At 52.2% G+C, this 14,910-nt stretch overlaps 7 protein-coding genes across 7 annotated transcripts; 3 read left to right on the top strand and 4 right to left on the bottom strand.

Annotated features, from left to right (window-relative positions):
* Window positions 1-343: 343 nt before the first annotated feature.
* Window positions 344-2,427, bottom strand: AYO21_08167 (hypothetical protein; the record flags this gene model as incomplete). Its single annotated transcript, XM_022658115.1, has 3 exons — window positions 344-593; window positions 696-2,357; window positions 2,411-2,427. 3 exons carry the CDS (start codon window positions 2,425-2,427, stop codon window positions 344-346), a joined length of 1,929 nt encoding a protein of 642 aa, XP_022509635.1.
* Window positions 2,428-3,624: 1,197 nt separating this feature from the next.
* AYO21_08166 (GTP-binding protein ypt2) lies at window positions 3,625-4,408 on the top strand (the record flags this gene model as incomplete). Its single annotated transcript, XM_022658114.1, has 3 exons — window positions 3,625-3,654; window positions 3,741-4,008; window positions 4,071-4,408. The coding sequence occupies 3 exons, from the start codon at window positions 3,625-3,627 to the stop codon at window positions 4,406-4,408; spliced, it is 636 nt and encodes a 211-aa protein (XP_022509634.1).
* Window positions 4,409-5,334: 926 nt separating this feature from the next.
* AYO21_08165 (hypothetical protein) lies at window positions 5,335-5,973 on the bottom strand (the record flags this gene model as incomplete). The annotated part of the gene is made up of 4 exons (XM_022658113.1): window positions 5,335-5,469; window positions 5,557-5,785; window positions 5,868-5,883; window positions 5,961-5,973. 4 exons carry the CDS (start codon window positions 5,971-5,973, stop codon window positions 5,335-5,337), a joined length of 393 nt encoding a protein of 130 aa, XP_022509633.1.
* Window positions 5,974-7,534: 1,561 nt separating this feature from the next.
* Window positions 7,535-9,180, bottom strand: AYO21_08164 (hypothetical protein; the record flags this gene model as incomplete). The annotated part of the gene is made up of 2 exons (XM_022658112.1): window positions 7,535-8,225; window positions 8,324-9,180. 2 exons carry the CDS (start codon window positions 9,178-9,180, stop codon window positions 7,535-7,537), a joined length of 1,548 nt encoding a protein of 515 aa, XP_022509632.1.
* A 764-nt stretch (window positions 9,181-9,944) lies between these two features.
* On the top strand, window positions 9,945-10,997 carry AYO21_08163 (hypothetical protein; the record flags this gene model as incomplete). Its single annotated transcript, XM_022658111.1, has 5 exons — window positions 9,945-10,412; window positions 10,469-10,504; window positions 10,560-10,642; window positions 10,716-10,921; window positions 10,987-10,997. 5 exons carry the CDS (start codon window positions 9,945-9,947, stop codon window positions 10,995-10,997), a joined length of 804 nt encoding a protein of 267 aa, XP_022509631.1.
* A 597-nt stretch (window positions 10,998-11,594) lies between these two features.
* On the bottom strand, window positions 11,595-12,818 carry AYO21_08162 (hypothetical protein; the record flags this gene model as incomplete). The annotated part of the gene is made up of 2 exons (XM_022658110.1): window positions 11,595-12,603; window positions 12,784-12,818. 2 exons carry the CDS (start codon window positions 12,816-12,818, stop codon window positions 11,595-11,597), a joined length of 1,044 nt encoding a protein of 347 aa, XP_022509630.1.
* A 722-nt stretch (window positions 12,819-13,540) lies between these two features.
* AYO21_08161 (hypothetical protein) lies at window positions 13,541-14,710 on the top strand (the record flags this gene model as incomplete). The annotated part of the gene is made up of 1 exon (XM_022658109.1): window positions 13,541-14,710. One exon carries the CDS (start codon window positions 13,541-13,543, stop codon window positions 14,708-14,710), a length of 1,170 nt encoding a protein of 389 aa, XP_022509629.1.
* Between the last annotated feature and the right edge of the window lie 200 nt (window positions 14,711-14,910).

Genomic DNA, 14,910 nt, shown 5'->3' with positions numbered 1-14,910 from the left:
ACTACACGTGCTGCGCGGGACGCTTACATGGTAGCTGCGCACTTACATGCGTGAACGCACACACACATACACGATAATCCGCACTCAACCCGTAACACTCACGTATCTCATCTGCGCCTACTACAACACACACACACCCATACACTCAAACACCCGCACACACACACACACACACACACACACACACACACACACACACACACACACACACACACAAGATACGTCAAAACACTGAATTCTGAGTCTGAGCCTGGATTCTATCGTTTCCTTTCCAAGCACTTGTTTTCTATTTGTACGGAATCGACGAGCACGGATGAGTACAGCGAACACACAGATAGGTCCATCATGTCAACCACTTGGCGTAGGCCCATTCGATCCTCCGCACGACCTGAATCTGTCGATTGACGCCCTGCTTGACGTCGAGGAGATCGTCCAGGTCCTCGAGAAATTCGCGCCACACGCTCCGGGGCAGGACTTGTGCGGCGCGCTGGCGCAGCAGGTGAGTTTCGCAGAGGAGGAAGCCGTGGTTTTCTTCCGAGATGATGCCTTGGTCGATGTCGAGGTCCGAAGAGGTCAATGTGCGGTCGATGTTTCTAGTGGAATGGGCACTCTGTCAGAAAGGGGAATCTTTTCGGGGGCTCGTGGTTGAAAACAGGGGCTGAGGACATTGGAAAGTTACTGTAAGAGGGACGTACCTGATAAGACGGATTGTTTCGCCCTTTTTCATCCCCTGGCGCAGACCTTTGCGGCCTCCAAAGACGTTCCTCAGCCATTGAAAGAGGAAGTACGAGATGAGCACTCCAGGAGCGATTCCGACGAAGCCGAAGAGCAATTCCTGGCTCTTGAGCAGAGAATCTATCCCACCGATGGCTACCTCGACGTCGACTTTGGTCTTTTGGACCTGAATGAGTAAGGTGCGGACCAGATCGCCCATGATGGCGTTCTTGATCGGGCTCTGCATCTCTCTCTCATACGCCCTCAACACTGGCGTGAGGTCTCCTTCCTTCACCTTGGCCCTGAGTTCGGCGATTTCTGCTTCTGTGAAATTGGCACCCTTTTCATCAGGGTGCTGAATGGCAAAATCGACCACCATACGCTCCAGGCTTTCCCTGTCTGCCCGAAGACTGTCGCGACTCTGGATTGCTATCTCGCTCTGCTCGTCGTGGCGAATCGTCCCGATGAGTTTCTTCGTCGGCTCGATGACCCAGTTTGTCCAGAAGTCGATGGTAGTTTGGCCCAGGTCCCGGAACCATTGGGCAATTTCGGCTTTTCTGTTGACAAGTATTCGAAGTAAAGTACTCCCTGAGAGGAGCAAACCCACGGCAGGAATCCAGTAGCGGACCAACCTCGACGGTTTGCCGTATTTTAATCGCAAATCTTCCGCCTCTTTTTCCTGCGCCGGGAGGCGTTCATCCAGGATTTTCACCAGGAGATTGGCAACTTCTGTTGAGGAGGCGGTTTGCGGGTCAAAGCTGAACTCTTCGATGTCGTCGTGGCTCCTCGTGACACTATCCAGAAGATAGGCTGCTCGAGCTATCGTAGTCTGCCAGTCATCCTCTTCTGCCTCCAGCACTTGGAGTAAGGCGCCGTGTTTACGATCTTCTGGAGGCCCTCCAAAGACAAGACATTCCCTGACAATTCTGCCAATTGATCCAGCACTGGACTTTCTGAGGTGTTGTATACGCTCTAGATTTCTCCGTGCCTGCATACGAGCTATAGAGAAGGGCGATAGGATCTTTGTTTGCGCTTGGGCCAAGGAGCGTTCTCGGATGCTGTTTTGAACAAGGCCATAGAACTCACGCCAACCCTCAGTCACGGTTCTTGTAGCTTGTCTCGCAGAGGCTGTGAGGTCATGTCCCTGCCAAAACTTCTGTCGCGCATCAGCATAAACTTCCTTGGCCTGCGCCCAAAATCTGATGGGCGATGTTTGGATTGTATAGAGGAGAATATTTCCATAGGACCCCAAAATATCGTCCCAGTACCAGATAGACTCGCTTAAGGGAATTGTTCGATCCAGGAGAGAATTGAGGATCAATCCGTAGACTTGAGCCGTTGCCTTTCCTGTTGCAATCCACTCTAGATTTGATATGTCTGGCGAAATTGTCTCGGCAACCACCTGCTCCCCCTCTTTTCTGCCAAGTTGACGTAGCAAACTGCGCAGCCTAGTACGACGTAAAAGGGGCCTCGAGCTCGAAGTTGTCGATAATGCTCGGACTACTGCTTTGAGCTCGGCGGTTCGAGCATCCTCAACTAGCGGTGCAGCGACTCTTTCTCCTTCGGTAGTTGCGGCGGATATTCTCTCCTCGGCCTCCTTCAGCTGGAATCTATCCAGAGCTGCATCGACTCGCCGTAGATCACTAGAGGGGAGTCAGAAGGGACACTCAAGACAAGGCGTTGGAGAAGAGCTCACTCGTCAATGAACGACATGTTTGTAGAGTGATCTGAGTCTCGTCTTCACACGGATCAGAATAGCATTCCCAGTCCGAGAAGATAAAGAACCCCGCTGTAGGCGATCATATTGGGCGTTCCATCGCGCCGGAGAGGATCATAGAGACAGCACTTAATGGGGATACGATGTTGTCCACCTTGGAAATTCACGATTGTTATTGAGTTTGGCAGATAGGGACGCCACAAAGCGCAGAGATCATGTAGCTGGTGTGTCCATCCCGAACAAAAACGTCAAGCCGGGCTTTAAATGACGTCACGCTAAAAACATGCTGCCGTCTTCGTGGAACAGATATTGACAGGGCAAGGCTGTCGTTGAGCCTTGTCAACTGTCGGCCACGCTTACTAACCAAGCCGAGAACACAGTAATGCTCATTAGACTTAGGAAAGGCTCCCGACTTCTGAGGGTTCGAAGGAGTGTATATACATCTTACCATTCCCCTTCCAGCTGCAATATATTTGTCAATAAGTATGAATTAATGATGATAGTTCGTGTCGCTTTCACCTAAAAGTGGTGCCAAAGGAAAGCGTTGTAAGGGGAGGGGTTTTGGTGGTTTTGGGGGGGGGGGGTTCCGGCATCAGTCACTGGGTACCCAAGAGGTGCCTAGCATAGGTACCACAAATTAGCCGTACCAGCCCCCCAGCTCCTTGTCGTAGGCACGAACTAGGCCTCCTCCTGCTCGCCTCCAACCGTTGCGACCTCGCAACCGCCAACCGTCAACCCGTTGCATCTCGGAAATCCCGCGTGCCATCTGCGTTCTGGCCTGTCTGGCTTGGGGACCTAGTGAGGACTCGGCCGCCTTGCAAATCGCCTGCGCTCCTCCTCCCACGAGTCACTCCGACTTCTAACCTCCAACATCCGCATCCGAGCGACATCATCTGTCGCATCTATCCACCTCCCACCCATCCCTCCTGATTCTTGACAGGCTACATCTTCGACACAAAGCTGCCGAATATTCCAATATTTCGCTTCCTATTTCCTGGTCATTCTTCCAAGTCTCTTCCCCAGTGGACTGGTCCCCTCTACGCCGCCGACGTTAGCTAGGCGCACTGAGATTCAGCAGGTCATCTGCGAACAAATCCGCCACCTCGAAGGCGACTGACTGGACTTCTCTTGGTCATATACGATAACTCGTAACCACCTCTTCACCCCTTCTATTCCATTCTTGCATAATCACGATGGCTGGTCAACGGAATTACGACTTTCTAGTATGTATTATATGCCTCGTTGACTGGGTGTTTGCCCGGTTTGTCACCGCTCAGCATGTCTTATTCTAATCATTTTCTTCTCCCAGATAAAACTCCTCTTGATTGGCGATTCTGGCGTGGGAAAGTCATGCTGCCTGTTACGCTTCAGTGAAGACAGCTTCACCCCTAGCTTCATCACGACCATCGGTATCGACTTCAAGATCCGGACTATTGATTTGGACGGCAAGAGGGTGAAACTGCAGATATGGGACACAGCAGGTCAAGAGCGCTTCAGGACGATCACCACCGCTTACTATCGAGGCGCAATGGGTATTCTGTTGGTATACGATGTGACGGACGAAAAGAGCTTCAACAGTATGGCCACATCCACTCCATCGTCGTTGCGGATGGCATCTCTAACCTTTCATTATCATTAGATATAAGGACATGGTTCTCCAACGTCGAACAACATGCCAGCGAAGGTGTCAACAAAATCCTCATCGGCAACAAGTGTGACTGGGAGGAGAAACGTGCTGTCTCCACGGAACAAGGCCAAGCGCTCGCAGACGAATTGGGTATTCCCTTTCTGGAAGTCAGCGCCAAATCGAATATCAACATCGAAAAGGCATTTTACTCATTAGCGTCGGACTGCAAGAAGCGATTGATTGACAGTTCGAAAGATGCGGGTGGATCTGGATCAGGTGGCCAAGGTGTCGGTGGAGGTGTTAATGTCACCCAGAATCAGAACGGCGCTATGGGTGGAAAGTGTTGTTAAATTGAAGTGACCAGAGGGAGAACATCTAAAGGAAGTCCGTCCGAATCGCGGCCTCGTGCTGACGTGAAGAACGAATCGGTCTGGAGGGAATGTTGTGGAGAACCACCTTTGAATGCATGGCTGAAGCGATCCGGCACCGTCCTCCCGCACGACAGGAGCTATCTATGCATGATCAGCTATCTCTTACCAGGTGGACGATTCCCGTGTCTCAGCAACACTACAGTTGACCGACCTAATGTTCATCCATGCATATCTGAGAGGAACCGCGATTCGTGAGGACGTTCGAGCCAATTCTTCGCTGGAGCAATTTATGCCCAAGCGGTGCTTTTAATTGTCCTTGCCAAGCGCCGCTCACGCCAGGTGTTCCAGCTCACTCAATAGGGTACAGGTTCAGCCGACTGCGGTGTTTGGAAAGGTCTATTGGGGGGTTTGAGGGTAAAAGGAGTTGTTTCTATCGAGGGAATCAGGGGCCGGATACATTTTATACAGTCCTTGGGCTCGTTAACAGATCATGTAGAGCTGCGCATGCAAATGAGGCTTTTGTTGTTTTGATCCTTACGACCAAGTTGGTGAATATCCTCTCTGTCCGTCTTTTAGTTCCCTGGCCGCACCCGACGAGACACAGTGCGTGGCAAGATACTTGGGTAACGAGACTGGTAGAACACGACGACAAAGAACGATCATGGTTGGAAAAAGGAGAAAAAGTCCAAGGGATAGTATTTCAATACTCCATGTTATGCTGCTCTTGAAGTGCGCATGCCCCGCAATGAAGATTCATTCATCATCGGCCGATCCAAGGTCGGTCCATCCTTGTATTCGTGTCCGTCATCTTTGCCGCGTCCAAGCTACCTAACGGCATGTTGTGGGAGAGCCGGTGGGACTTGTATGTAGCATCTCCTGCCGCACCTTTCATTTTATCATCGCTTTCAATACCCCACACTGACAAGATAGGCGGCGAGCTTCTCGACTGTGTTTGCCGCTGTGCCTGGTTGTATTGTCTCAGGGTAATGTGTGATAAGCAGAGCCTGTTTCGTCTTGACGATGACGACGCCTTCTCGACCCTGTGTATTGCCGAAGTCCAACAGTCAGCCCCATGTTCAACTCTACAGTCTACCTCCAGCGGCCCCTTGCTAGGACGCAGAACCCACCTTCTTCCCGTACAAACTTGTCTCGTCCGCCTTGATGACAATGTACTTCTGTCCTGCGATGTGCAATCCCGTAGATTGCACCTTTTTGGGCACTGAGGTATCCTTGTATGCGCCAACAACCTCTTGCATTTCTTGCGGGCTCACGTTGAAGTTCGGCGACGAGGCCCAGACGGAGTTGCCATCAGCGTTAAAAATTGCGGCTTTGTCAACGTGGCCGGTGCCAACGAGACTATAATTCAGATAAACACGTGTCAGCTGTGTACATGTGGATCGTCTGGAGTTGGCATCGCAGGCTCATGGATTTGGAATACCTCGAATCGACGTAGGCTACGACATGGATTCATTCGAGTCAGCAAGCACTTCTGTGTACTAGGATATTGTCCAGCCCATCAATAACAACTTACCTTGCCAAGACATAGCTGGGGATCGTGTTGTGATAAACGGAGCAGCGAGGAGATATGGCCCAGGAGAAGTCAATCAAGTTGCCTGGTGTAGGTCGGAACAAGGGGGTCTCCCGGTGTTCGCGTAGCAGAAGCAGATCGAGTATAAGACGTGTAGGACGTAGGACGAGATAAACCGGCCCGCGGAGGATGAGACCGAGCAATTCAGGTGCGAAGAATAAGTAGGAGAAGGACGATGCGTGAGGCAATCGACATTTGACTGTGACTGTGACGGTGGTTTTGGTGGGGGTTGGATCTCGTAATTTCAAATGACGATCAACCGAAAAATCCTCGCTGCCTGACAACTTGCAACTACCCCGCCACACCCGCCAGGAGCCACACCGCGTCGCTTGTTGCGTTGTTCCTTTCACTCCTCCGACGCCGCAACAGCACTTGATCCTTTGACTGTTGCCTCTATGTTCAATTCCCAATTCCTTCTCTAAACGCTCCGCCTACCGTCACTCAAAGGTCTGCTAGAAGATCGCGCGATGCGAGAGAATCCCGAACCATTTTGGCAGAACGATTGAATTGACAAGCTGCACGCCGCACAGCCGACTCCGAGACCACTCCTCCCATCGAGACATCCACTCCAGCACGCTTTGGTGCCACATGTGGAGTCTCAATTCATGAAACAAAAAGTGCGGTGAACGCAAGTCTTAATACTAGTGGCAATAGGAACCTCAACCCTGCGATGTTTTGCCCACTTCAACATCCTGTTTATGCCAACCAGAGAAAATCAGCCATTAGGAATGGTAATACCTTACAGCAGACGCCTCGAGGTGTGGTGTTCACGGGAAAGACGTGAAAGATATCGAAGGGTAGGCGGCGGCTCCGAACCGACATTATTGTAATGCACATCCTCGAGGCTCAAACCCGAACATGTCCGGCTCCTTCGGCGGTAAGATGCTCATGCTGTACTCGACTCGATACATGGCCAGCATGCGTTATTCGAGAACACCTCCAAACCTGTGCCGCGTTGCAACAGCTCTCCTTGATTTCATGGAATCAACGGATGGAATGCTCGATCTCTAACCTTGGTTCAGCGATCAACCCCCAAGAGATGGATGGCATTGGATGTTTGGAATCCTTTGTCTGGAGCTCCAATTCTAGTGAGCCGTAAGAACACCCGCACACCAGCGGATCAACATCCATTGCAGACCAAATCTACCGAGGAATCAACAACTGACAGAATCGACATTGCGTTACGTAGGTGATCGCGAAAAGCTAAGGTGAGTCAAGACCTTCTTTCTTGCAGACTCCACACCAGGCTTCACCAAAGGCTGGCTCTCTCTCTCCGAATCCCACTACGTCAGGAGCGACAGATGGCAAACCAACCCATCTCCGAAAATTCAATTGCTTTCATTGTAAGCCTATACAGTATTGTCAACTTTCTCCCCTTCTGCACCATGATGATTTGGCAGGTCTATTGCCCGGGCACCTTCTAGCGCTGTCTATATCTAAGTGAACATCGTTCTATGTGGCACACTTTTGGACCGCTTGGAATGTGATGTGTGCCTTTGGCGTATCCCACTCTAACTTCAGGCCATCTCAATCCGATCACCCGGCGATTTGCTTTCACTGCTTTCGATCTCAACCGCAAACACGCCTTGAACACTTTTGGAAACCTCACGGTCTAGTGCCATCTTCTCCTCTGTGGTCAGTTGGTTAATATCCAATGCGACTTCATCGCCAAAAAGCCTCGAAATCTCCTCAAGTGTGAGGAGCTTCGTCTCCGGGAAGAACTTCCACATCAGTGCCGCACCAAGCAGTGGTAGGATGATGAACAGGATGTAGAACTTCCATCCGACTTCCGCGAAAGCGACTGGTGCGGTCTGAGTGTATATCAGGGTGGCGGTGAACAGCCCGGCCACGCTGAAGCCCGTCCCCTGGGCTCTAAGCGGAGTCGGGAAGATCTCGCTGCAGTATACGTACGAGGTAGCATCCATGCTCCCGCCGTAAAAGAAGACAAACAGGAACAAGAAGAACACTCCAAAACCGTTGCCGACCTGGTTCGTTGTTCCGCCGAATGTTGCAACCATGGCAGTAAAGCAGATCAACGAACAAGCACAACCAGTCAGCCCGATGAGCATGATTCTGATTCGCCCAAGTCGATCAAGGAACAACGAGTTGATAAAGTTCATGAACGCGGCCACACCATTATACAGGGCGTTCAATAGCAGAGGTAGGGAGCCGGTGATGCCCAGAGACTTGTAGAGCAAGATCTGATAGCTGCAGGGGAAAGTTAGCACCTTTCTCAGCGAGGTGATCTTACAAGCCTATACCAATATGGCTGGGATGGGTGTTGCTGGGCAGGCTGGACAACTTACTTATTGACAACCAAGACACCAGTGCTTTGAGCGATGAACTGTGTGCCGAATCCCAAGATCAATCTCTTCCGCAGGCTAGGCTTCTTGAACAGAGCCGCCCAGCTCCTGCTCAGCTTGTCTGCACGCTCGAGCTCGATTTGCCTGCGGATCTGGAGGAATTCCTCACGAGCAACGATCTCTTCTGGGTCTTCGGGTCGGGTATGCAAGTTGCGAAGGACCTGGTAGCCGTCCTCCAGCCTGTCGTGGTCGATTAGCCACCTTGGGGACTCGGGAAGCCAGGGCGATCCAATGAACAGCAGAAGCGGTGCCACAATCTGCAGGCTCAGGCATAGTCTCCAGCTGACGGTGGGCGTGGCAAAGTATGTTCCAAATCCTGAGAAACCAGCACAGCTATACCCGATAACAATCAGCACGCCGTGAGCACCGACCATGCGGCCGCGTTGACGAGCGGGAGAGATCTCGGATTGGAAGACTGGGATGGACGTGTCAAGCATGCCAACCGCAAAACCGTTGAGGAAGCGAGCGATCAGGAACATGGCGATGTGGACGCTACCTCCCTGCAGTGCTGCCGAAACGATTGCCACGGCTGCTGCAACCTGGATCGTTCGGCGACGGCCCAGACGGTCGAGCAGCCACGGCACGAAGATACATCCCAAGATGCCACCTCCTGAATATAATCCATTGGTGGCTCCGGTGATCTGGTTGCCCTGAGTGTCGTCGAGGCTGATATTGAAGTATTGGAAGAACGCTGGTAGGCCGATGACAAGGCCCATGATGGCACTGTTGAAGCCATAGGTGAAGCTACCCAACGCAACGAAGAAGACAATGAGGAAATTGTATCTTGTTCCGCCGGCCATGTTGTTCCGATCTGGGTCTTGCGATCAAAAGAACAGTCTACACACCGAAAGCGAGACGAAAACGATCTGTCCCAAAGAATGTTCCAAGAATTCCAAGAATACCAAGAGATCTTAAGAGATCCAAGACTCCTCGAACGGATATCTCGCCGTTCGATGCGAGAGTCTGGTTCATATCCTCGCAAGTTGGAGACTTGATCCGGTGGATTTCATTGTCGATCCTATTGATCCAGCATGAATCCCAGGGGCCCCGGACTTCCCCAATTCCCCAAACATGAGGAAGATCCATATGCAGGTATTCGGTAGAAGCTGTTTGGTAGCAGGTCGCCGTCGTCAGCAGCGCGGACTTTTGCCGTCGTTTCTGCACGTGGCGACATCGCAGGAAATGGATCATGATGTTCGGCCTCGGGCCTCCAACTTTTTGCTAGCCTCGTCGTCTTGTACAGTCCAATCAAAGGCTTCATGCTCGTTTCTCCGCATGGACATCAACCCCGGACATCGTTCGCCGTGAAGAACACTCGGTACGTATCCGGCGGGATCATTCCCCAGTGACCCCTCAGCACTGCAAATGCCTTGACAACCCAAAACCAACATCATAACTCCTCGGCATAGAAAACCCCTTTGAGTAACGGGATGATTGTCCCCAAAATTTGGAGATGTTCCGATCTTGGGAGTTTGGAGATAGACTTTTGTGAAGTTCGCTCAAAGAAACAACTTTTTGGCCCCTTTACCAAACGACCAATTTTCTCATACGAAGCATTCAAATCATGTCTCTGAGGTTGAAGGACAAAGTGTGTATCATCACAGGCGGCGGCCATGGCTTCGGAGAGGCCATGGCAAGGCGTTTCGCCGAAGAAGGGGCGCGAGTGGTCATCGCCGATATCAATGCCACGACTGGGGTCAAAGTCGCATCTGAGATCAATGGCGCGCATGGCGAAAAAAGGGCGTTCTTTCAGGAGGCAAACGTCACCAGCCAGGCTTCGTGGGCGGCGTTGCTGGAAGCCTCATTAAAGGAATTTGGCAAGGTCGACGTCGTGGTCAACAATGCGGGGACGACATATCCCAAGAAAGCCTCGCACACGGTCACGGAAGAAGAGTACGACAAGGTGATCAGTGTCAACATGAAGTCCATCTTCCTCAGCGTCGCCGTAGTGGTGCCATATTTTATGGAAAAGAAGGCGGGCACCATCCTGAACGTGAGCTCGGTGGGAGGAATCCGAGTCAAGAACGGGCTGGTGAGTACCTGGCTGCAGGGTTTCTCCTCGAAGCCGGACGCTGACAAGGATTGCAGGTATGGTATGGTGGAACAAAAGCATTTGTAAATAAGGTATTTCCTCACCGTCGCCTGAAAGCTCATGCACTGTCGCTGACTTCCCGCCCAGATCACCGAGGGCCTCGCTTCAGAATACGGCCATGCTGGAGTCCGGGTTAATGCCGTCTGCCCCATCCTAGCATACACCAACCTGTCAGCTAAGCCCCGTTTTTTTTTTGAATTGTCTCTAGTTGGATTCCAAAGAACTGACTGGTCCATGATACAGGGCACAATCCTTCATGGGCGTCGACGACACACCAGAAAACAGGGCGAAATTTGAGGCATCATTCCCGCGCGGTGAAGCTTTGAAGCTCAACACTTCGACCGGATATGTCGCCAACGCTGCGGTGTACCTTTGCTCCGACGAAGCAGCGTTCGTCAGCGGCATATGTATGCCTGTCGACGGCGCGGCAACTGTGTTTGCTGCCGGAGGTATGTGGCCCCCCTTAAGAAAATCCGTGTGGGCAGCCTGAGTGAAACTAACATGCACCTCACAGTTGGCAAATAAGTCCGAGAATCGGTTACACTCTGGAGGGAAAGGGGGGGAACAGTTTGTCGAGAAAGTGATTTCTGCCGAACCAGGTCATGGCGGCTTCCTTTGAACCCAGTGGGCTGCTATCGCACTGTATCTCTAGAGGCTTTCCCGACATGACCTAGAGTAAGGAGAGAGGACCTTGAGGATCGAGACGATTCAAACCTGACGGAGGTTTTTCAGGAGAATGACCACAAACGCACCCCAGAGCTAGTACTTAGTCGTTCAAACAGTGACCCCATGTCAATCAATCATAAGGCCAGACTACTTCTCGGTCCCTCGTTAGTTTTAAACACCTTGACAATGTCGATATACCAGACAGATACAGTCCCGGTATCGTATGCTATGTCAAAAGCGTATTTGGTTGGCATGCTGGGAAGTAGAAACAGTTTTGATGTGACATGCGATATTGGCTGTTGACCTTGACAAGGGGCTTTTCTTACAAGTAGATGCAGACAGAACCCTGCTAACCAATTTCCTATTTTTTTTTTTAGGTATGACTTACGAACTCGCCTACTACTCGACCAGAGCCCCAAATTTTCATGAAACATCCCCCACATATTGCTTTTCTATCTATCTCGCTTTTGTCGGCCATTCAAGCGCGCTATGCCATTCCGTTCCGAGCAATCGCCTGGCGAGATCCAACGTCTGCTGCGCCCATCCGGCCAGAAACCATTTCGGAGAGCCACGGCCGAGGCCGACGGACCAATGGCAAAATATCACCAGAGAGACGGGGTCGTTCTGTTTCAGCAGCGAGATGTAGCCTTCCGGCAGCGCGGACGGCCAAAAGACCAGGTGAAGCCAGGTCGCTGGCTGGCCCGACGTGACGGAAAGCCAGCTGCCAAGAAGGCGGATGGCCTCAGTGCGGAGAGCGCGGGCCTCGCCAGGATCCTGGGATGCACTGTTCAGGGACTCGAGGCGCGCGAGTGCTTGCCGGTGGTTCTCGTCCAGCGGCGTAAACTGGAAGCGTCGGCGCTGGGAGAAAAGGCCACTGACGGGGCTTTCGGCGAGGTGGGAATGTAGTTGTCCGATCAAAGACCACGCGCCGCGCAAGGCCGACAGCGCATGAACAAGCTGAGCAGATGCCTCTTCTGGAGCCCTGTCGGCAGGTATGGTAGCCAAGCAACCAAGCTGGAACACGGATATCAGCAAGGAGAATGCCAAGACTGCGATGCAGTTCTCCCTGGTGATTTTGGTCACGGTGGATCGGAATATGTGCGTGGCTTCTCGACAGTTTTGGTATGCCGCGAGGTGATACTCGCTCGGGTTGGGCGGTTTGAGAAGGCAGATGTGCAGGGCTGACGTCGCCAGGATTGCGTGGCGCAGGAAGACGTTATTCTCCGCGTGGCGGGGGACCTCGATCTCCCAGGTCCACCGGGTGTCGTCGAACCAGGCCAAGGTAGCCGCGGTCGTTGTCACAAAGTTCGACAGGAGCTGGACAGGCTCCGCAGTTTGACTCAGCGGAGGAGAGGGGTTCGACCAACATTCTACAGCGTTTGATAGACTTGATGGAGGCTCTGGCGAATGCGAGGCGGGTTCCGAGCCGTCCGGGTAGTTCTGATAGTCGCATTCCTCGCCACGCCTCTCGCAGTGTCCACACCGTGGCGCCTGCAAGTTGCACTGCCAATTGGGGAGAGATCGATCAGCCTCATGCAGGTACAACAAATCAAGGTGGTGGACAGATACGGCAAGGGGAGCCAGCCTCTGGTCCACAACTGGTCATCGCCTCGACTGTGGACAGTAGGACTGGTTGGTAGCATACCCTGACGCGTCTCCTTTTGCAGTTCCTACACCCATTCCGTGTCTTGGTGTGATAGGTTCTCGAACCAACCATGTTGCACGAAGCATCAGCATACCCAAGAAGGGATGATCTGAGACTTTGACGGGGAGGGATTAGTATACGAGCAAGAAGGAGGTACAAGCAATACCTAAGCCCTCGCCCCTTCTCGCATCGGCTCGCTCCAAAAATTAGTCCTCGCCCCCTCACGCGGCGCCAGTCTAGGCTTCAGCCTCACACGTCGACAATGTAGCCAAAAGCGAGAGAGAGATTCTTCAGGTACTTCAGCGAGAGAGGGATGTGCATCATGGGGGATGCTATCGCCTATCTTGGCTTTCCAACGAATCTATCATCCGACGTTGAAACCTCCATTTCCAATTTCCAGGGCTGCGGCACGGACATGAGGTTGGAAAGACCATGTACAGTCTTGCCGTGTTGGGTTTAGTGTACGAAGTGCCAAGCCACCCGTCTCGACTGCGCCCGGGATGCGGCATGTTTCGCTAAGTACAAAATGGGGCGAAATGAAGTCCCAAACTCATAACTTCGGGCATTGGGAGAGTGCCTCAAGTGGTCGACTAGACGCAGGTATGCATGTCACTCAGGAGAAGAAAGGCTCCCCAGGAGACGCGAGAATGATTTAAGGACACTCTATATCCTCGAAGATGTTGGCCCTTCGGCAGCCAACTGTTCCTTCATTTATCCCGTTCCTTTTCTATTTGTCTTTGTCTTGCATCTAGTAAAGATGTTTCGTCGACTATGTTTCCTATGCGCTTTTGCACTGATCACCGCGGCTCAATCCCCACCGTCCACCGAATACACGGTCCAGCACATTGCGGCCTTGGATAACTTTCTTGTTGAGAATCTCGCTGTGCGGGCCAACGGCAAAATTCTTGTGACGACTTCGGCTCCCGCGGCGACATTATGGCAAATTGATCCCGAATCGTCCCTCAATGCCACTCTTGTCACACGCTTTCCAGGCGTGTCTGGCTCATACGGCATCACTGAGCTCCAGCCAGATGTGTTCTATGTGACCACTGGCAACTTTTCGATCCAAACCAGACAACCCGTTCCCCAGTCATTTGCGCTGTTCGAAGTGGATATGACCGGCTTTCACCAGCTCCCCACCGGCAAGATAGTCACCTCCCCAACTCCGCGCAAAGTCGCTCCAATCACGGATGCCACCGTCCTGAACGGTCTTACCCATGTTGACGGTCAAGACGGATTTGTACTAGCAGCTGATTCCTACGCTGGTGTAGTCTGGAAGGTCGATATTGCAACAGCCAGTGTCACGACAGCTATAAAGGATGCGTCAATGGATCCCAGTCCCTCCAAAGCGGCAGGAATAAACGGTCTGAAGTATCAGAACGGGTTTCTCTACTATACCAACACAGGGTCAAACCTGTATTACCGCCTCGCAATCAATGCCGACGGTACCGCTTCGGGGAGCCCCGAAACCCTGGCGCAGGTCGCAAAGCCCGACGATCTTATCTTGGATGATGCTGGGACAGCCTATATCTGTCAACAGGTCAACGCTCTGAGTAGCGTCGCCAGCAACGGGACACAGCAGGTGTTAGCAGGGACCATCAACAGCAATGTTAGCTCACTTCTCGGGCCGACTGCCGTGGCTTGGGGAAGAGCTGCATCGGACAGGAACAAGCTATATGTGACAACCAATGGAGGGCAATCGGCTTCTCTCAACACAACGTCGGGGTCGCAGGGGCTGTCTGTGATTGGACCTATCGCCCAGCAATCCACCACGTCGAACAGCTCTTCGACTTCGGCCACCTTGTCAGCGACGCAAGGAGCGGCTACACAGACACAGTCCAATGGAGGAGCAGCTGTATTTTCCGACCAAGGAATGCGTCTGTTGTTTTCCATGGTTTACCTGGCTCTTTTTTCTGTCCTGTTCTAGGCGATCTCTGGCTTGCCGCGAACTTGTCCTCAGAACAATTAACAATTGGATCAATCGGTCGAGAGACGATCGACTTTTTAAGCCACGATTAGATGCGTTGATACCACCGATTAACGCCGTATACCATATTCATAATTGTCTTCAGATATCAAGATCATTTACATCACAGAAATCCTGGACGTGGGCTTCTCCACAAGCTT

Source organism: Fonsecaea monophora (assembly GCF_001642475.1).
Source record: "Fonsecaea monophora strain CBS 269.37 chromosome Unknown Scaff68, whole genome shotgun sequence".
NCBI classification, from domain to species: Eukaryota; Fungi; Ascomycota; class Eurotiomycetes; order Chaetothyriales; family Herpotrichiellaceae; genus Fonsecaea; species Fonsecaea monophora.
Note: the sequence above shows the minus strand (reverse complement) of the source record. Positions and strands in the feature narration are given on the sequence as shown.